The 22,734-nt window shown below is 45.6% G+C and overlaps 1 protein-coding gene across 3 annotated transcripts; it reads right to left on the reverse strand.

Moving 5' to 3' along the window:
- Positions 1 to 138: 138 nt before the first annotated feature.
- Positions 139 to 21,455, reverse strand: pkma (pyruvate kinase M1/2a). 3 transcript variants are annotated; one of them, XM_041897947.2, is made up of 11 exons: positions 21,355 to 21,455; positions 14,898 to 15,076; positions 13,952 to 14,043; positions 9,883 to 10,014; positions 9,141 to 9,327; positions 8,677 to 8,947; positions 8,306 to 8,456; positions 7,999 to 8,151; positions 4,507 to 4,673; positions 2,943 to 3,124; positions 139 to 1,443 (listed from the first exon to the last, which is right to left on the reverse strand). In XM_041897947.2, exons 2-11 carry the CDS (start codon positions 15,052 to 15,054, stop codon positions 1,337 to 1,339), a joined length of 1,599 nt encoding a protein of 532 aa, XP_041753881.1. In that variant the 5' UTR covers positions 15,055 to 15,076; positions 21,355 to 21,455; the 3' UTR covers positions 139 to 1,336. The 3 variants fall into 3 exon arrangements, with proteins under 3 accessions (XP_041753881.1, XP_041753880.2, XP_041753879.2); XM_041897946.2 differs by lacking the exons at positions 4,507 to 4,673; positions 21,355 to 21,455 and adding exons at positions 3,971 to 4,137; positions 18,183 to 18,505; XM_041897945.2 differs by lacking the exon at positions 21,355 to 21,455 and adding an exon at positions 18,183 to 18,505.
- Positions 21,456 to 22,734: the final 1,279 nt, after the last annotated feature.

Raw genomic sequence — 22,734 nt, forward strand, 5'->3', positions numbered from 1 at the left:
GGTGAGTAGCTCCTGGGCTAACAAAACACAGCAAAATGGGCGAGCTGGTCTGAGATGGCGTGTACACAACCCAGAGTCTGTCTGACCCTATTATCCTCTTAAAACTACTGGTTATACAAACATGACAGGAACAAGACAGGTGCTCATCTTTTTTAATGATTGAAATCCAGTAATGAAGGACAACTCAGTACACCAGATTTTAACATTGTATTACCCTTAACATTGTTAGACCTTACACCCTACCATCAAAATCAAAGCAGTTGGACATTTAGACACACACACACTAGGTCACCAACAGACAGGAGCTAGAGGAAGGAAGAGAGACGTGCGCCACCCATCAGATGGGGTTGAGGGGGGCGGGGCAGGGCAGGAGGTCCACCCCCCAGTGCCCGCTGAAAGACTCTCAAAGTACTGAATTCATTCAACATTAAATTTGAGAGAACCATGTAGCAGCTTACATACATACAGTGGTTCTTAAGTGCCAACTTAGTTATGACAAATACAAATAAATGTAAGGGCTTTCTAATAATACTTTTCAACACACTAAACAAAAAGTAACTGTAGTCAAATAACATGGACACCCAATACATTATAGGATTTCTCTATGGTTAGACAAAATATACGTAGTATTGGATGCCCAGAATCTAAATTCACCATTCACAAAAGTCAAGTATTATACAGAATGTAACATTGTCTACAGTAGATTGGGAGTGCAGAGAAAGCAAGTATACAGAACATAATGTAAATACAGACAGCACTACAAGGGCTCTGTTTGGGAGAAGAGTTTAACTGAGACAGGGCCTTAAAGAAGAGCCGTTTGCAGCGGGTCGCCACCATTTTGTTCGCTTTATAGGCATGGGAGTGTGTGTTTTGTCCAAGTTACAGTACAGCAGGCTCTCTTAAGGTGTGCCCCGCCTCCCTCTCCGCTCTAAACAGAGGCGCCCGGGACGTGCAGACAGACAGGCCAGGTTGCCGCTCTTTCAGTCTGGTTTGAGTAAGAGTTATACATGGGTTTGTTTGTGTGAATAAATACAGCTGTTTCTGGTGGGCGCGTAAAGATGCCCTGGAGACTGGGGTACAGGGGGCAGAACAGAACACACCTACGTGAGGGAACCCTGGAAAGGAGTGGATTGTAGTGGGGAGGAGATTTCCTATTGGACGAGTCACCACACTGGCCTGTCCTTGGGGAGGAAGAAGAGGCCAGGTGTGTTTCAGTGCGTCTAAACTGTTGTGGGATGTACGAGTGTCTGAGCCCTGGTGTTTTGGACAGGGGGCAGAGGGACAAGGAGGGGAAGACAGTGGAGGGGTGAGAAGGGGAAAGGAGGGTAGTCATAATTCAAGGAACCACGACCACACGCATGGTGTTGGTGTAGCCAGAGCCTGGGCGCCAGCCGGTCAGGACGATCACCACATCTCCCTCCTTGAAGAACCCTCGCTCCTTGCCTGGAAAACAAAGAGCACAGGTGTCAATACCGTACACATACCAATGGAAAGTCAACATGGTCAATACCGTACACATCCCAATGGAATGTCAAAGAATGTCACCATACCAGGATTTTGAGATACCAAAACAATAAAGGCAAAACATTAAATTATCAAAAGTCAAAAGAATGGCACTTGATCCAGACAGAAACTAGGCTACTACACTGCTCTGGCAAATCTTTGGGCATTGAGTTTAATATTACATTTGAAATGTTCAAAATTGCAATTTTTTCCCTGAGACCGCCATGTATGCATTAATGAATCAATTAGACTTTGGTAAAAAACAATCCAACTACAAACATAATGGTAATCATTTATTTGAATAGTAAATCTATTGATAATCTTGGTAGATCAAGATGTAGCCTAGGCCTACTCATAGGATGCTGAGTTAGAGCTTATTTTGGTCTATGGGGCTACAGATGACAATCGGTTTACCTTCCATTTGTGACTTATTTTATTGTACTGATCAACAACATTTGCATAGAAGTAGCAAATCGCTTTTTTAAAAAGCGCACGCTGTTTCTAAGGAAGTCAGTCACGAGGCATATGCAGTCAGTTTGGCGAGGGAGAAACGATTAACCCAGTGAATGTTTTTGGTGACAATCAGCTTTGAAATCAGCCTATTTTGCATATGATCACAAACAAAGTTCTAGGGAGGTGAATTGATGTCAACTTAAGCTGTAAGCTAGCAAGGAAAGTTAGTGTGGGTGTGGCATCTTTCCCTTTCAAGACAAATCGATACATGGGCTCCGATACGTTGTAGTTTGAAGCTATTCTGTGCGAGTCTGTTTGATTAGAGGAACGACTCGATACAACACTAACATTTGTTGTATACAAACACATTCATTTTCCATTCTAAATTAAAACCTGCTGCTGATGGAGCTCAAGATCCTGGCCTCTCTGAGCTGGATCTGTCAGAGTTGACTCATATGCATGCATAAAGGATGTATTTGGTGGAAGTAGACACCCGAGCTATAAGGGATACTGGGCATCCACCCCCTCGGCACATTCCTCACTCGCTAGATGCGCAATTAAAATGGGGAATACAAATCAAATCTTCCCCGCCACCAAAAAAAATATAAAAAAAGGGGGAAAAAATAAAAAGAGTCTTCTGTGATTTAAGCATTGCCATCAATGTCATTGTTTCGCTATGAACAATTGTCATTGAGTGAAAAACTAAATAATTTAAAACCAAGAAAAATTAAAACAGAAAAAAATAGATTTTATAGGGCCCCCCTTAGTGGTTTATTAACCATTATTTTACCAGGTATATTGAAAAAAACTGTGCAATACTTTCTCTTGTACACTAATGACACGGAAGACTTGCAGGGGAGAGGTGTGGCCATTTGAAAGCTAGAAAAAAGGTAGATCGCAAAAGTATATATATATATATATTTTTAAGTAGCTCTCATCTTCTTACGGCTCATGAAAAGAGCTTTGAAATGGCTGCGGACTCTCACCCATTTCCATGGCGAAGTTGACCCGGAGGTCGACGTCCTCGGCCCAGACGTCGTGGGCAGGCTTGTTGTAGAGGACGGGGAAGATCCCACGATACAGGTGGGCCTGGCGGGCGGTCTGGCCGTTACGGGTCACAGCAATGATGGGGGCGCGGGGCCTGTACCTGGAGATCAGGTGGGCTGACCTGCACACAGACAACACAGCTCAGAACCCTTCAGCCAAGGACACACCCAAGGCCTGCTGCCATTCCCATTTCAGATTCTGGCAATATGGCTTGAACAAAACCTACACAAAATGCATTTCTGAAATATTAGGGAACTAATGATTTGATTAGTAGAGGACCTACTATAGTAAAATAAATGGTTTGCGTAAACCTAAAGTATGCATTGATGTCAATGGGAGATCATTTGAACTACATGTCCCCTGTAGCTCAGTTGGTAGAGCATGGCGCTTACGCCAGGGTTGTGGATTCGTTTCCCACGAGGGGCCAGTATGAAAAATGTATGCACTCACTAACTGTAAGTCGCTCTGGATAAGAGCGTCTGCTAAATGACTAAAATGTACGTCTAAGGATGTCTCATTGTGAACATTAAACAAGCCACAATCAAAGTTAACATTTCATCCTGTCAAACACTTCAGAAGCCAAGGTTATGTTGGGGTTGCAGACAGTCACTCTAGATTGGTCAAACAAAGTCAGCACAATGAGAGTTCAAAATAGTCTGGAAAATGTCAAGGTTGAGCAGTCAAAAGGGTCAGTTGATGTGAGGGTGAACACAACTCAATGACTCCTGCAGTGTTTTGTCAATACAGCTGCAGAACCTTCTACCCTGACAAACTGTATGATCTACCAGTGTAGGTGTTCCCAATAATGTTGAGGACTCAAGAAAGAATAATAAAATGTTCTACTTGTAGCTACAGATCTGTCTCTACAGAGTGGCCTCTGTGCATCCCCAATTAGAACAACCCAGTTCACATGTTCTGTGAGTCCCTTACCTGCTGCCTGTCCCTCTCCTCCCTGCCTTTCTCTTACCTGCCCGTCTTTGTGAGTACGATGAGGGCACTAGCGCAGCACTTGAATGAGGACTCCACTGCGCCACAGGCCACGGCCTCAGAGGGGTCCCGGGTCAGGTGGGTGGTGCGTCGCAGCTCCTCAAACAGCTGTCTGTGAAAGGTGGCTGCCTCAGCCTCCCGAGCAATCTGAGTGTGTGTGAGAGTGGGCCCGAGGGAGGGGGGTTACACTCATTCACACCACCACGACACACCACCGCGAGGCGCTCCTCGCACCGGAGAGGCATGGCAAACGCTTATAAGGTCCTGGTCCAGTTCATTTACAGAGATGCATAGGTGTCACGACTAAAACACTGGCTGTCAATAAGAGCCACTACCAGATATATAGCCAATTCTTATAATAATTCAACTTTCAGTGGTCTCCAGTTTGTTGTGACCGTAAGGACCTGTAAACATGTGCCATGCCCTCTCATTCAGTCCCTGTCTCTCCCTACTCTGACTTCACAGAAACCTCCTGAGTCCCCCTCCCAGCCAGCAGTGCTACAGCCACCTGCCTACCTTCCAGAGTTAGTGAGCACAATGAACGCAGAGGACAAGATCTTAAAGGAGGCTTCCACGGCTCCGATGGCGATAGCCTCGGCCGGGTCGGTGGAGTGCGGCGCCGCGCGGCGCAGGTCCTCGAACACCTGCCGATGGAACATGGCTGCCTCTGCCTCGCGAGCGATCTGGCACAGGCGAGGGCAAGATGTAGCAGACAGACAAGGAGAACGCCCGACAGACAGATAAGGAAAGAGAGTGATAGGAGGAGAGGACAGAGGGAGGGTAGGAAGTTTAGGTAAAAGGAATAGGATGAGGAGAGAGTAGGTAGGTAGAGGGAAAGGAGAGAAATGTAGGTTTAGTCAGTGCCGTTTAGTGAGACAAGAACATAACAAACATGTTAAAACACAGCCAATGGGCCACCACAGCCACTCCATTTAGCTATGGCATCTAACACATCACAGCATTATAAAACACAACCTAAACTGCGTAATTCTATAGTTAGAATTACATTCTGATACAGCATATCACCCAAACTGACTTTGCTCATTCAAACTAGTTAGCTGTGAAGAGGTTTTATGAGATGGGCAGATGACTATAGCCAATTGGTGTTATAACATGCATGCCTTACAGTCACACAGGTGAAGAAGCGATATTGTCAAACAGGAAATGAGACGAGTAAGAAACTGCTTTCAAAGTCCAATAGAAACAAAGAGGGAAAACATTCAAAGACAGTAAAAGAGAAGCTGTTAAGAGGCAGAGTTAGTCTGAGCGTAATGTTAGCCCTTGTGTAGGACAGTGCTTTCAGTTAACTCACAATGCATTCTTAATAGAGAGGTGAAAACATGTTTAAGAGTGTGAAGGACTTGATGCTGCAGTGAGCTCATAGGCAGGTGCTCAAGGACTGCTGAGTCACTCCTGCCTGCATCCAGAGAGGAGTGCAGCAGCAGAAATAGAGTAGGACAGTGGAGGTCAGCTGAAAAGGAGGGCAGGGTCAGTCACATTCTCCACCCATGTCCTACACTCTGTCCTGCTAAACCTAGTGAGCATCCCCAACCCATCTCACATTCTCCACCCATGTCCTACACTCTGTCCTGCTAAACCTAGTGAGCATCCCCAACCCATCTCACATTCTCCACCCATGTCCGACACTCTGTCCTGCTAAACCTAGTGAGCATCCCCAACCCATCTCACATTCTCCACCCATGTCCGACACTCTGTCCTGCTAAACCTAGTGAGCATCCCCAACCCATCTCACATTCTCCACCCATGTCCTACACTCTGTCCTGCTAAACCTAGTGAGCATCCCCAACCCATCTCACATTCTCCACCCATGTCCTACACTCTGTCCTGCTAAACCTAGTGAGCATCCCCAACCCATCTCACATTCTCCACCCATGTCCTACACTCTGTCCTGCTAAACCTAGTGAGCATCCCCAACCCATCTCACATTCTCCACCCATGTCCTACACTCTGTCCTGCTAAACCTAGTGAGCATCCCCAACCCATCTCACATTCTCCACCCATGTCCTACACTCTGTCCTGCTAAACCTAGTGAGCATCCCCAACCCATCTCACATTCTCCACCCATGTCCTACACTCTGTCCTGCTAAACCTAGTGAGCATCCCCAACCCATCTCACATTCTCCACCCATGTCCTACACTCTGTCCTGCTAAACCTAGTGAGCATCCCCAACCCATCTCACATTCTCCACCCATGTCCTACACTCTGTCCTGCTAAACCTAGTGAGCATCCCCAACCCATCTCACATTCTCCACCCATGTCCTACACTCTGTCCTGCTAAACCTAGTGAGCATCCCCAACCCATCTCACATTCTCCACCCATGTCCTACACTCTGTCCTGCTAAACCTAGTGAGCATCCCCAACCCATCTCACATTCTCCACCCATGTCCTACACTCTGTCCTGCTAAACCTAGTGAGCATCCCCAACCCATCTCACATTCTCCACCCATGTCCTACACTCTGTCCTGCTAAACCTAGTGAGCATCCCCAACCCATCTCACATTCTCCACCCATGTCCTACACTCTGTCCTGCTAAACCTAGTGAGCATCCCCAACCCATCTCACATTCTCCACCCATGTCCTACACTCTGTCCTGCTAAACCTAGTGAGCATCCCCAACCCATCTCACATTCTCCACCCATGTCCTACACTCTGTCCTGCTAAACCTAGTGAGCATCCCCAACCCATCTCACATTCTCCACCCATGTCCTACACTCTGTCCTGCTAAACCTAGTGAGCATCCCCAACCCATCTCACATTCTCCACCCATGCCCTACACTCTGTCCTGCTAAACCTAGTGAGCATCCCCAACCCATCTCACATTCTCCACCCATGTCCTACACTCTGTCCTGCTAAACCTAGTGAGCATCCCCAACCCATCTCACATTCTCCACCCATGTCCTACACTCTGTCCTGCTAAACCTAGTGAGCATCCCCAACCCATCTCACATTCTCCACCCATGTCCTACACTCTGTCCTGCTAAACCTAGTGAGCATCCCCAACCCATCTCACATTCTCCACCCATGTCCTACACTCTGTCCTGCTAAACCTAGTGAGCATCCCCAACCCATCTCACATTCTCCACCCATGCCCTACACTCTGTCCTGCTAAACCTAGTGAGCATCCCCAACCCATCTCACATTCTCCACCCATGTCCTACACTCTGTCCTGCTAAACCTAGTGAGCATCCCCAACCCATCTCACATTCTCCACCCATGTCCTACACTCTGTCCTGCTAAACCTAGTGAGCATCCCCAACCCATCTCACATTCTCCACCCATGTCCTACACTCTGTCCTGCTAAACCTAGTGAGCATCCCCAACCCATCTCACATTCTCCACCCATGCCTACACTCTGTCCTGCTAAACCTAGTGAGCATCCCCAACCCATCTCACATTCTCCACCCATGTCCTACACTCTGTCCTGCTAAACCTAGTGAGCATCCCCAACCCATCTCACATTCTCCACCCATGTCCTACACTCTGTCCTGCTAAACCTAGTGAGCATCCCCAACCCATCTCACATTCTCCACCCATGTCCTACACTCTGTCCTGCTAAACCTAGTGAGCATCCCCAACCCATCTCACATTCTCCACCCATGCCCTACACTCTGTCCTGCTAAACCTAGTGAGCATCCCCAACCCATCTCACATTCTCCACCCATGTCCTACACTCTGTCCTGCTAAACCTAGTGAGCATCCCCAACCCATCTATGGATCACCACAACATTTTGACTCAATATTATACTGGTCAAATCCAGATTGCTTTTGCTGACCCTGACAAACATCACATAAGACATAAAACATGAATAAATAAATATGTGAAGTAGAAATGTGTGGTTGACTTCCACATGACTTCCAGTAGTCCTGACCCTCCTGTTGATAGGTCTACACAGTTTAGGTCAGGACGAGTGGTAGTCAGGGGCTGATGAGACCCAGACTGAAGGACAGTACTGGAGGGTAACTGTAGGGGGCACTCGGTTCTCACCATGTGCTGTGTGCGGACAGCCTCCAGGGGGTAGTCTCCCTTGGCGGTCTCTCCACTCAGCATGATGCAGTCAGCTCCATCCAGCACGGCGTTGGCCACGTCACTACCCTCAGCACGGGTGGGCCTGGGCTTCTTGATCATACTCTCCAACATCTGTAGGAAGGACAGGGGTTCACAATGTCAGGCTACTAACAGTGTAATAACATGCACAACCTTTCACATCAGTACCACAACAAACGTGTGTAGCATCCCTGTTGAAATAGAAATGTCTCCTGTTTTTCAAAATAAGTGTCACAAGTAAACTGACCTGTGTGGCGCAGGTGATTGGCTTGCCGGCTCTGTTGCAGCGGCCAATCATCATCTTCTGGGCCAGGAACACTTTCTCTGTGGGGATCTCAATTCCCAGGTCTCCACGGGCAACCATGATGCCATCACTGGCTTCCATGATTTCGTCAAACCTGCACAGGGGACGGGAAACAGGATTCAGATTTACTATTCTGATTTAACATTCCTATCGCGTTTATGAACTATGATAAGAGATACTGCATGCCATTTAATATAATGTGCATTCAGTGATGGAACGTAAAGATTTTGGGCACTGGCCAGTCGAGCACAATTTCTACTAGCCAAGGGTCCAAAATCAGCTTGAATTTCTTTGCATTTAATGCCATCACAGACCTGCGGACTCCCTCGTGGTTCTCCAGTTTGCTGATGATCTTGATGTTCTTGCCCTTCTCTCCCAGCACCTTCCTGACAGCGTGCACGTCGGCTGCTTTACGGATGAAAGAGGCAAACACCATGTCCACGCCCTGCTCCACACCGAAGGTCAGGTCAGAGATGTCCTTCTCAGAGACAGCAGGCAAGTCCACAGCAGCACCAGGCAGGTTCACACCCTTCTTACTGCCCAGGGTCCCTCCGTTCTCAATCTCACACATCAGGTAGTCGTCGCCTGGGGACACACATTGGAGAGGACACCATTACATCTCCAGGCTAAACGAATAGGAAAGAACCATCTCGATCCTTTAACCACCCAAAGGGTCAGTAAGTGAGGGGATTCTAGGGCTCATAGATCCTCAGAGGAATATTCTCTAGTCTATTTAGTTCTTTAGTGGGAGCCAGACATGGACTCTTAGATAACTCACCGATCTCCTTGACCTGGAGGGACACAAGTCCGTCATCGATGTAGATCTTGCTGCCCTGCTCCACCACCCTGGTGATGTTCTTGTAGTCCAGCCACAGATTGTCTTCATCACAGTTCTCCTGGTAGGCATCATCCAGGGTCAACTTGATCATGTTGCCCTTCTTCAGCTCCACCTCAGATGTGCCACTCTGACACACACAGGACCATGGATGAGTCTCAATAGGAACCATGACTATTGGGGTTCAACCACTCAAATGGCTCATTGAAGTAAAAAGGAGCAGAGTTCGAAATTGGTCAAGGAAAATCTTTAGCCAACCCTTTACCATATCAATCTTGAAGTAGTCCAGGATATCTTTATCACAAGCCCTTCAATATCAGTTCATACAGACGTAGGATCTTAATCTGATCACCCGGTTACAGGAGAACTTTCCTGCAATGCAGGAAATGTAAACCTTGTAGTGTATTTGGGTTTAAAAAGGCTTCTGAAGTTTGTAATTTCTACTTTGAAATTTCAGGCTTGATTTTGCCTTAAGAAAGGATCAATCCCTACTAAAAAAGTATATTAACTATAATCCACATTTCCTGTTGTAGGATTATTTCCCAGCTGTAGCAAACTGGCTTGAATGAAGATCCTACATCTGTACTCAATAATCTTTACAACAAAATGAGTGTAGTAAACATTGGATAGGGCCTCCAATCAGTTGATGTGTGCTGGGAACAGGTAGTTGATTGTTTCGACTCACTCCCTTGATAAGTCCAGTCCTGATCTCAGGTCCCTTGGTGTCCAGAGCGATGGCCACGGGGCGGTAGTGGATGCTGCCGGGCTCAAAGCTCTCACAGGCCTCACGCACATTCTTAATGGTCTCACAGTGGTACTGGGGAACAGAGAACAGAATAAAAGAACATTTTCTAGAAGAAAATAATTTTTGAACAGGCTTGTACATTTAACACTAAAGCAATAACGCATCAGCCAGACATTGACATTTTATTTCAGTGATGACGTGAGAGATGGACCAGGCGTGGGGAGGGAGGGGAAAACTCATGTCGGAGGGTAGAAACCTAGTGTAGGTGTAATGAGTCACGCAACTGAGCATAATCAGCTGACAACATATCAGGGTAGGGCAATAAGACAAGATATGCCTTATAACTACTACCAACAACTGGGTCAGCAACGTGAGCGAAATATGACCGCAATCAAGGATGTGGTCTAGAGTCTAGACAAGTTACCAGTAGGTCAAACTATCTAGCTACCACTGAGAAAGTTAAAATGGTTTTCAATTATTAAGGCGAAGATGTTCTGAAGAGCAATAGAAAACGTTCTCCCTGGATTTCTAGGAAGAGGTCACTTAAATTGGTCATATTTTCAGCTACAACATACAGTACAGAGTAATTATTTTATGTAAACAGTGCGAATCAAGAAGGCAAATGCATGTCGCAGCGGTTGACATTAACGGTTAGCCGATGGCCCTGGGCAGGTAAACTGAACAGTCAAGCAGGTGGAATCTGTTTTGTGGCTGCCCGGGTTGGACAGGTGAAATTGTCCCGAAGACCACTGTTATTTCGCATTGATTCTACTGTTCCATTTGTTAATGTGCATTAGCGACTCACAACAAAAAAGAAACCAAGGCCAAGCCATTACACAGTTATTTCCCCACTCCATCTAGTTCACACACACGCTCCCATTAGGCCTGCAGAAATACTGCCTATAAAAACGTATCTAACTGATGGGATACATAAAACTGTAGACAAGCTACATTCCTTTTCCCCTCCATGTCTCACTCAATTCCGACCTTTCCCTCTAGTTTACACACAAAAGCTCCCATTAGGCCTGCAGAAATAATACCTATAAAAATATATAACTGATGGGGTACACAAACAAAACTGTAGACAAGCTACATTCCTTGCCACTCATGAACGCTTTATCACAAAAAAAAAAATTGACTGGTTGATTGAAGTAGGAAGTAGGCCTGTGTTCCAACCACAAGCTGCATTTTGTGTATTTTCCTGTGCCATTTTGTAAACTGCTAGTGTGCCATTTAGAATAGGTTACAACCCCCCTAAACCTAGGCAGGTTTCAGACTGAAATATGCAACAACAAAAAAAACATTGTTTTGGTAAGTCAAAGAGCATATTGTTTTGAGAATCATTAGTATACGTTGTTATTATTTAATAAAATCCTGCCCACCAAGTTTAAGCTCAAACTAAACATGGAAAACCAATTAACACCCACCAAATCTGGTGAATTTAAGCTCTCAACTCCTAATACTAAGGGAAAAACACCCTGTTAAAAACGGAAGTAAACTCTAAAAAGTTAGAAGCTGCACCTATTTCAAAAGCACGAGTCGTGGATCAACTGGCGCTTGCAGCCCTTCATTTAGGAAATCACCTCATAATGCAAGTGTTTCAGTTTAGACAGAATATTCATTTGATTTAGCTGCCCAGTGTGCTAGCTAGGAAGTGAGTTTACGGTTTCATTAATTTGCCATGAGAAAAAGGCTTGTGGAAAAAGCAACTCTCACGAGCCGCTCATCAGTGAAGGGATAGAATTCTATTTTTGGCAAATGCTTTTCACTTGACTACTGTAGAAAGTTGAGTTAATAAAGAATCCACATTATGAATACCTCTTCTCAGCAAGTTAGACATAATGGGCCTCCCAAGTGGCGCAGTGGTAGCTGTGCCACTAGAGATCCTGGTTCGAGTCCAGGTTCTGTCACAGCCAGCCGCGACCAGGAGACCCATGGGGCGGCGACTGGGAGACTCATGGGGCGGCGACCGGGAGACCCATGGGGCGGCGCACAATTGGCCCAGCGTCGTCCAGATTAGGGGAGGGTTTGGCCGGCAGGGGTATTCTCATCCCATTGCGCACTAGCGACTCCTGTGGCAGGCCGGGCGCAGTGCATGCGGACATGGTCGTCAGGTGTACGGTGTTTCCTCTGACATATTGGTGCGGCTGGCTTCCGGGTTAAGCGGGCATTGTGTCAAGAAGCAGTGCGGCTCAGCTGGGTTGCGTTTCGGAGAACGCACAGCTCTCGACCGTCGCTTATCCCGAGTCCGTATGGGAGTTGCAGCGACTGGACAAGACTAACTATCAAATTGGATACCCCCCCAAAAAAAAAAACGACAAATAAGAAGAAGAAAAAAAATAGGACAAAACAAAGCATGTTTTTGAGTTGTGTGATTTTAAAAAATGTTGGGACTGGTGTGGCTGGTGAATTTATTTTTATTCACAAGACACTATGACTGGTTCATCAAAAAGTGAATTTCATTCCCCCATGTTGGAGTGAAAGACAACTCAATTTATGGCATGTGCAAGTGTAAAACCAAATAAAAATGTTGGCCAAGTAACCATAATCTTCAGGCATGTGAAAACTGCTCCCAACTTGCCAGATGGGCAAGTGCCCATGAGAGCTTATTGTCAACCCGATTTATGCCTAGTCCCTATTCAGATTAGACACTCCGTGCCATACCCGTTAGCAGTTGTAAACTTGTGGTTACCTCTTTGTAAACCTTATTCACAGACAGCATGACCAGGACATGTACTCATCAAGAGAACACGGTTTACAAAGAGTTAAATACGCTACTACAACCTGCCTGTCCACATGTACATTACAACTATGCTGATGGTTTTGAGTGGCAGTGCTAGAGTTGCCCTTGGAGACAGCTGCCCCAGACGGATCATGATGCTTCTCCCCATCTGGGTAACGTAACCGGAGCTTTACCTAAGCACTTAATTGGCAGGTAATCAGACAGGGCTTCATTTCCATTCTCTCCTTCCCAGTTATACTGCACTGTTGTTACTGTATCACCACAAACAGCCTTGGCATCAAAGGGAGCCAATAGTGCACAGTGCCAAATTAAACCAAGATAACTACATTCTCAGCATATGCCTTAGATCAGCTAGTCAGACGAAAGCCAGGTAATCTGAGAACTGGGTATAGTTTCAACAAGTGGAAATGTCATTCCATGAAGCTATAAATAAAAGACGTGGATGTGGCCTTCCTAACATTCTGATAAGCCTCCATGATGCGGCACAGTCAGTAGAGGGCCAGAAGACAGGATGACAAGGCGAGTGGCTCAGGCCCCCTGCCTGAGAGTAGCAGGTTAAGACAGAGGAAGTGTCTTTGGCCTGCTGAGTGACCTCTACATAACAGGGAATTGGAGCAGGTGACGAGTGGGAGTGACTCCACCTGTTGCTACAGGCCAGCACCCTGGGTGGGGTGATAAAGCTACAAGAGGAAGGCACAGATTAAATATTTATAGTGGCACAAGCCACCTCAGGTTAGGTTTCCACTGCTGTCTGCGCCATCTCACAGTTTAGTGCCTACCTTTGATCCTGCCAGACAACTCCACCCTTGAAATGCACAACCTGGTTGGCACGCAGTACATCACACGTTCAACGACATCTTCTGAAGGTAGCGGATACGTTGCAAAGGAGCATGCCTGACAGACAATGACGAGTGGCATTAAGAAGAGCCATTGGAGCAGCTAAACTTGACCTAAAGCTCATCAAAAACAGCCCGTGTGTGCTATTTTTTATTTATTTTTTAACTAGGCAAGTCATAAATAAGAATCTCTTCTGAACTATGACGGCCTACCCCGGCCGACGCTGGGCCAATTGTGCGCCGCCCTATGGGACTCCCAATCACGGCCGGTTGTGATACAGCCTGGAATCTAACCAGGGTCTGTAGTGACGCCTCTAGCACTGAGATGCAGTGCCTTATACCGCTGCGCCACCTGGGTAGGGCTGTGTAGAAGTGTGTGATCTTCCTCCACTGTAGCAGTCTAGGTGTCTAGACATGCTAGGGAACCCACCTCGTGAGATCCATGGGAGAAGTTCATGCGAGCGATGTTCATCCCAGACTTGATCATCTCCTTCAGCATGTCCACAGAGCGGGAGGCTGGCCCTGTTATGACAGATAGGGGTTAGAGGTCGGGTTTAAATATCAGCATACATACACTAGTGTGATGTCATACAGTAGGCATTTCATAGCATCATCCTATAGTAGAGGGCCTTTAAAATGCTGATGTAAAAATAGTATAGGCCTACAGACATTTGAAAGCTAGTATCCATCGGGGGTGCGTGTGTTAGGCTGGGCGATATACTGGGGTATTTGGAAATAGCCACGGGATGTTTTTCAATACCGTCAAAGCTATTTCTTTGAAGTTTTGTTTTATACATTTGAATATTTGTAGATACTTTAAGTAAATACCTGCAGTCAACTTGTGATAAAGATTGCGTTCTTCATTTCAACTGTCACAATTTTATTATGAAGCTTACCGGTAGTCCCCAGTCACGTGGTGTTTACAAGCACACAACGACGAGAGGCAGCACGCGCCAGGTCATCTAGTTACAGTAAGGAATTCACAACTAAAAGTTTGCCAGCTAGATATCTAATAACTATTAATTAACTGTCTAAAATGTGCTAAATGCTCTGCAGTTGTGCATTTGGTTTACTAATTTAGTAGCTAGTTTGCAATCTAGCTGAAGCAGGATGTCGGTCCTCTATATAGTTTAGGTCAGAGACAAATAAATGACAATGCGTTCGTTAGCATTTAGTTAGCATTCTCTATGGGATTTCACATGTATGTGTTAGCATTGCTAACCGGCGGATTACAGAGGCTCAGTGGGGTTTGAAAATAGCGCCCCTTGTGTTCAGTGCCGGTATTACCGAATATCCCAGGATGGCACAAGGTTGGTATGAAGGTTTGACAATCTGGATACCTCCCAAGCCTAGTGTGAGAGTGTGTGGCCACTGACCGATAGTGCAGATGATGCCAGTGTTGCGGGCGGTGGTGGGCTCAGAGTCGATGTCCAGCAGGCACATGTGCTCCAAGAAGGTGTCGGCCATGGCAGCGCCGAGCTGCTGCGTCTGGACGAAGGCAGAGCCCATGTCTTGAGACTTTGAACCGGGCATGATGGCAGAATTTGAAGAAGTCCTGGAGGAGGAGAGGGAGAGAGAAGAGGTGATATGAAAGGCATACTACTAAGACAGTAAGGGGCCAATGGTTCACGCAATTCAGTTTCTCCAATCTCTAGCATTATCAGGTCATGGACTGGACTGCCACATTAAACACAGGACCACACTGGTTCATGAAACCATACACTTTAGATCCAGTCTACAACACAGAATTGCCTAATGAATTAGCACACAACAGCTTATTGAGGCACAGTGTGTGGCTTTGAATCAATTGAAGTCTGTGCAAATAACTGTTTGTGGAATGAGGAACCTATTCAGAATACAACTACAGCTGAAAAAAACAGGAAGTGTGATTGAAGCCCCTTCCCTGCTGGTTCGCATGCTGCACACAGACAGACATGGGCCTAAATACAATTGATCTATAAACATGCCTGGGCTACAGATTCATGTTGAGGCTATTCCTAACCAGTAACATTCCACAGAATTCTCAGATTGAGGAGCACATTGAGCGGTTTGTACATTGTGTTCTCCCCCTCCTCCCCTGGACTGAGTCACCCATGGCAACAGCAGCCCGCAGCCCTGGCTGACGCAGTGTTTTCATTACTTCCTCCTAGCCCAGGACAGATCACTTTCAACATGGCTCAATACAGAGCTGTTGAAAACAAGGGGACATTGAGAAGAACGGCCTCAAACCAAATAGGTTACTTCATAGTATTAGAAAGTTATCATGCTCAAGACTCTTCCCTTTTCTAGTGTCCATCTTTACAGTATTACACAGCAGGTTCTTCTGTAAGTCAGGCCAAATTCTCAATGGCTTCATGGCAGGCTAAAAAACAGTCAATGAGGTAGCTCGGTTTGTGTAAGGTGGAGCATCTCTACTTTGAGAGTGTGGAGTCTGAGTCAACGCTGCAGTCTGCTACAGGGGCTCTGTTGCCATGGTTATATCACCCAGGAATGTGGCAATATATAGCCTACATACCACATAAAAGGTATGACGAGGGGAAATCACTGGAGGGCTGCCCTGGACACAGACAGGGTTACCAAGCAGTAGCCTAAACACTAACCAGTGGAGAGTTTTGACTTTCACCTAGTCTAAATTATACAGTGACACTTGCATGAACATGCTCACTGATTGCTTCTTCAAGGTGGAGCTTCTAGGAAATACTAAGCTTTCTAATATGCTACATCTGTTGGTCTACCTTGGTGCATGTTGTGGTGAACAGATGCCAGTTTCACTAGTCTGGCAGACCTTTAAGACACTACTTAAAAACAGATGAGATAATCTGAAGAATGCATAGGGACAGAGAGAGCACGTTATTCTCCTCAATAGCGCCGCTTACTGAAAAGCACAATCGTGTCACATATTTCCCCTCAAAATTACTAGCCTAGCTTGAATTAGCCGAGGCTAGATTGTTAGCCTAACATTTGCATTAGCCAATGTTGTATTCCGCACCCCAAAACCTCCTTGTTCTCATTCATTTGGCTACAGATTATCCTCTCTGCAAGTAGGCTATTCAGTAGGGCTGGGAATTGCCTGGGACCTTAGGATATTATCACGATACTTCGGTGTCAATACGATATGTATTGCGATTCTCTCTGTATTGCGAGTCGATACTGTGATTTTATTGCGATTCGACGTTCCAAACATATTGCTCAGCACATGTCTGCTGCAGAGGGACGAGAGAGCCATAAGAAAACAAGTAATCAGTCATGGAAATAAAAGCCCTGAAAAAAAAAAAATAGGCTCCCTATTTAATAAGAAGATTGAGAACAAGCTATGAAGGAAAAATACTGGAGTTTTGGTGCAGGTACAGCCAACTAGCACAAAAATAATATTGCGATATTGTCCAAAATAATATCCCGATATGTAACTATCGATCCCCCACCCCCGCAATCACTAGTATTTAGGGCAGGCTACCTCTAGAACCAGGCCTACACACAGCTCATCTCCTTCAGTGTGTAAATGCATCGTGACAGGGCCATTCCACACAGCAGCAGTAAAACCAATAGGCGGCAGCTCAGTGACATCACAGAGCCAGCAGCCCAGTGTTGTACGTGAGCGTGGTCACATCCTGCTCTCTCCAGACTCCCAACTGCACACACAGAATGAGACGGCAGGGGCTAGGGGTAGCCCCCAGACAGAGCACAGTGTAGACTGCATAGGGAGGCTGCTGAACAGAAATCATACAATGTCTTATCTCAAATGAGGCCTAGATTATTATCCCTGGAACACACTGTTTACAGCAGCCGGCAGAAAGCCCAACAGGGTGATTTTATTGTGCCAACACAAAGGCTGGTTAGGTAACCAACAACAACACTTGACAAACTCAAGAGGTTGCCGATATCAAGTTCAACATTTGCAAATGAAGTATGCACATTGAAATCAGTGCCATAGGCTACATAAAATGCATACAGTGCCACTTTATAATGCAGTTGTTGTTTATATGGTCAATTTGGTTTAATTCCTTCCTTTGAAATCAACCGGGACTTGTTTGGAATTATCCTACAGCCTCTGAGGTGGTCCTGACATGACCCAGCCTGCTAGGCTTCCTCAGTGAAACACTCCCTACCCTGTGACGAAACACAAAGCTAGGCTGATGATGGCTCACCAAAAGATGCTCTACAGTCCAAGGCCATGCCAAGACAGTCTAAGCCACCCTTTATTACTGAGAGACACCATTCATAAGCCTGTGACAAAGATGTAAAGTATGTTAGGGCTGACCTAGGGCCAGTGAACACACCAGTAATAAACCTAAGTGACCCAGATGCATGTCTAATTTTAGAGCTGCCCGCTGCTATCAATCCTTTCCAACAGCACCGCTCACTGGAACAGAATATGCATCCCTGCTCTCCATGCCCTTCCTTTCTGTCTATGCCTACATAACACCCCCCCCGCTTCACTCACAAATTCACACATGCATGCCATGCACACACTGCGATGCCTCCACTGTGCATTGGCAGCATAGCAAGAGGTTGCCTTACAGGATTTACGTTGCATGACATTCTAGGAGCAGCCATGATGACACTGACGTAGCCTATAATCCTGCACTGGTGACCTCAGAGAAGCCCAGCTCTCTACGCTACATTGATTCAGTCTCGTCATCCAGCTATGTGACGTTACGTACCAGTAGACCTTTCTGTTCCTCCTGGGGACGTATAAGCACGTAGCTGCCACAGACCTCCAGAGGATCCCCAGTCTGTGTGACCCCCGGTCCCAACAGAGCGCAGCAGCAGAGCTAACCGGACAAGCATGGACTCCTGGTAGAGTGACTTGCCTGCCTATACACGGCTCAGGAATAAATCCTCTTCTCTTCAGTGAAGACAATGTGCTGCAGCACACACAGTACAGGCTGCTGCATCCATGGAGCAGGCTGCCTGCCCTGATACTGCAGATATACATGAGACCTTCAAACCCACCGTTTACCACAGCCATACTATGCTTGCAGCACTAGGTCATATTACCCCCTAGGGCTCTAAAAATGGTGGATGTGTATTCTAATAATAACACAGGGTAAGCCTGTGTAGAAGAGAAAACACTGCCTGGGATTAGTGCATTGCATCATGCTGCCCTGGGGTGGCAGTAGTCATACGTCACTGGGTGGGTGACACCATTGCATTCTGTGCTGCATTGCACAGCAGATAACCATGTTCTGCTGGGCTGCAGACTAGCGTTACTCAGCACCTGTAGCCACTATGCTAGTCTCACATTGCCAGACAGCGAAGAGCAGGAGGCAAGGCTACCACTATGCATGGCAGACTGCATGGAGAGACACCAGATGCGGCAGGCCTACTGCAGCAAAACAGATTGTCACTGTAGACCTACACCCCTCAACACTGCAGCAGGTTAAGGACAGTTCACTGAGGAGCCATGGCTATATTTCTTCTTACTCAACTCTCAATGGCAGTGGAGTACGAGACCAGGAGTATGATGTGCAGAATAATGAGTAATAGGTGGGGTTTTCAGCCTGGGGGGCTTCTTATTCACCTCATTGCGAATAAACTTCAGAGGAAGAGGTGCCTAGTCATTCTTCCTGTGTACCGTTAGGGGTTATTTCATGATTTGACACTGAGTCATTTCCTGCTGTAAGTTTCCAAAGTGACACCATACTGAGAGTATTTCAGACAATTACTGTGGGGCCTGCAGCATACGTGCTTCCAGCCCAGTACTCTGGGTATGCAGATTGCCGAATAGGGCACTAACGTATACATTATAATCTAGGCCTCTCACACCCCTACGAGATGCACTACGTTGGAACATACCATAGTATAGCCCAGCCCCTTCCTTCCACAAGATTCCTAACCTACTGAGATATGCTACTATGCCCTAGCGCCCCAAAATAGAAGCTGGCTCCCTCAAGTGACCTGGCTGATGCAGTGTAAAGTATAGGGCCAGGGTGGCTTGTATTTCCTCCTACACTAACACAGGGGCCAGAAGAATCTGTTCCATCCATAACAATGGCTGAGCATCTCAGGAATAGTCCTAACCAGACATAGGAGGAGCACTAAACCTTAATTTGAAGCCTAAATTAGTTCTGAGACTGACTAACCACACATTTCAGATATGAAATGTGCAAATTGTTAAAGCTAGTCTAGGCAGGCTTAATCAAAAACCAATTGAAACAGTATGAAGCCAGCAAAGCAAGATCTCTTGTAGGCCTATATGACCATTTGACATGGAAGTGGGAGAAATGGAAGAACTCTGACCAAGGTCAGGGTTTGATGCAGGCTAGCTGATAGAGCTATAGTAATGATGTATGACTAGTCAATAAACAGGCACTGCAGAGGTATTCTAGAAGGTTGCACAAACTCATCCCAGAGTCAAAGCCTATCCATTCTGACATAGTGCCCTATAAAAATCTGTTTCTTTTGTCACGATTCAATTTTTTCCCCCCTCCAGGTTCACTCTCAAAAATCACTTTTTAAGTAGAAAAACTAAAATTGGATGTTCTAAGTCCACAACAGTGCTTAAACCACACCAGGAGTCCGCTTTTGATGTCTGGGGGAAAAAAATCTAAATTTCGGGTTGTAGTTATCCTTTAATTCCAGTACACACCTAGCAAAACTCAGTTTTTTTGCGGTGTTTTTGTAGCCCACATCTGATAGTAGTTTGCAAAACAAAAACCCACTGGATTGATGCAAATTATCATTGTAGCATTCTGCCAGGTAAGTATAGGCTACTTTAGTTAACATTTAATTGAGAAAGTTTTTGGGAAAGCCTTAATGTTACTAGCATCATCGCTAACTGCAACACAAAGTAGTTAAGCGCACCGCACATACAGGGGGGAATTCTCCGTGCCTCTTCAGAAATACGAGGCACTGATGCCTTCTGGTAATGTCTTATGATAAACTTGTGCAAATTAATATTGATTCCCCTACTAAAGTTCAAAGCATTTGAATATTGTTGAATTCCGTTTTAATGTCTGGATTCGTTCCGCGTTCTCCGGATCGGGAATTTTATAGGGCCCAAGAGTTTGACAGGTCAGTGAGGGCATACTACTGCAGTAAAGGTGCTTGTTCTAGACTTATTTCCAACAAAAGGACACCAGACAAAAGGATCCGTTACCAACGCAGGTGCCACAGTGAGAATAACAGTTTTGTTCAGGAGGCCGGGTGGACCGCACATCTCATAATTATTATTAAAACAACCGATTAATTAAATTGGTAACATGAGATTGGTCCCAGTCATCAGTTTGCAATACAGTGCATCCACTGATGCGCCACAGGTCACGTTTCCATCTCTGCGTCACATTTTCAAGAACTCGAGATATCGCGAAGAGAAACTGGCCAATGGAATGCCAAGTTCATCGGGCAACCACACCCACCACGTAAGACAAGAAGACAAACTCACTCGTATTCTTCCCGTTTTAAAATAAAAATATTTTAGACTGACATGTTAGTTCATGACAAATAACACCACTCAGAAAATAGTTGTTAACTAGTAAGTTCACCTGTATGAATAGTTAACTGGAGAAAGCTGCCTCTCACTGAGTTAGTCACTGACAAACGACACCATTCTTTGTATGACTACAACACCATTGTTTGAAAGTTGAAAAGGTTTAACATGGTTCCAAGTGACCATTACAGTTAAGACTTACGTTAAGTGACCTCTTACTAGGTAGCTAGACAGTTATATTTTGGCATACATCCCTTGCCTGGACTATGCCACAAAAGAAACCAGCTGCCAAAACAGAATATTTGAACGTCAATTGAATAAAAGGGACATTTGGTGACAGAAGTCCAGCAAAACAAAAGTACATCATGTCATTAGCTAGCTACAGCTCTTGTGATAATACTCACCTTATCTCGATGCACGACTGCTAGACTGACGTATTTCTCTTATACCCAGCAGCTCAAGGTGATCTCCCAAACTAAACCGGAACTAGTTTTGTGCGATCCATCACGTATCCATCCGCGATAAAGAAGTAGGTCCTATTAAAATTATATCATGAATTCAATCAAAATATATGGTTTCAATCATTCATACATATTTAGAATGTATTTATGTATGATTTATGATGTATTCTTTGAAGAAAAAACCCGGTAAACTAGGGCTTGGAACTATAAACCAAGGGGAATAAAGGAACATAATGGAAGTGCGGTGATGCGATACCGCTGATGTCCAATCACGAACCTGAGAAGCATCTCTGAAGCATGGGGCCGACATGTGACTCAGGGATGCGGTACAATTTCTTGAACATCTCATCGGAATGGGTACCATAGCGTCTTATATTCAATTACCTGCATTTCAGTGACACTATGCTCAATCTCACTGTATAGTCGATAGTTGCATAAATATATGCGGGAGATGTGAAAATCCCAGGAAAGAGACACCAAAAAATGCATGTACATCCTCGAAGCCGCAGTGCCTCATGGGATGCACCATGACTGAAAGGTTATATTATTGTGTAATTAACAAATATGTCAGAAAATGATCGTGTCTCGCTCTCAAACAAATCAGTACCTCTCTCCTTTCCAGTCTCCACTCATCTCACCCACACACATAGTATCTGATGAGGATGACGACGATATTTTACATAACTGTAGTTACCACCACGATACTACTAATCATGCAAGGCAGTTCCCCACCATATCACTTTAACAGTTACATTTTTCATTCAGAGACTTCAGAGGGGTCTGTCAGCAGCACCAGTTTAACCACAGATAGAAGGATAATTTATAATCAACAGCTCCCTCTAGTGTTCATTATGAAGAAGAGCTTAGCTGAGGCTTAGCTTGCTGTGGCTAAACTACAGTTGAATATTCCTTCCCACAGTACAAACCTTTGATAGTTTCCCTCTTTAACATTTTCTCTTACTTTTATATCATGCTGTATATTTTTGGTAAAGTAGTTATATAAACAGAAACCCTTTCACTCAACGCGAGCTCTTATAACAGATGGGAGTGAGACTACATGACTAAAATGTAAATGTACATGTCCTGCCTAACCCTCATCAAGCCAAGTTAGAGGCAAATTCCTACCTGTTGTCACTGTTGAAGTGTTCTAACTGTGAAGCGATTGTCTACATGTCATCATGTACACCATTTAGTCCTGGAATGTAACCCCTCCCTCCCTGTCCCCTCCTACAGTAGTCCTCACCTGATCTCAACGGTAACGTTGCTGCAGCTGCTGCCACTGCCCATGTTGGCTTCTCCCTGGCCCCGGCCAGACTCTGGCTG

The sequence above is a fragment of the Coregonus clupeaformis genome, unplaced genomic scaffold, assembly GCF_020615455.1.
Source record: "Coregonus clupeaformis isolate EN_2021a unplaced genomic scaffold, ASM2061545v1 scaf0296, whole genome shotgun sequence".
Classification (NCBI taxonomy): Eukaryota; Metazoa; Chordata; class Actinopteri; order Salmoniformes; family Salmonidae; genus Coregonus; species Coregonus clupeaformis.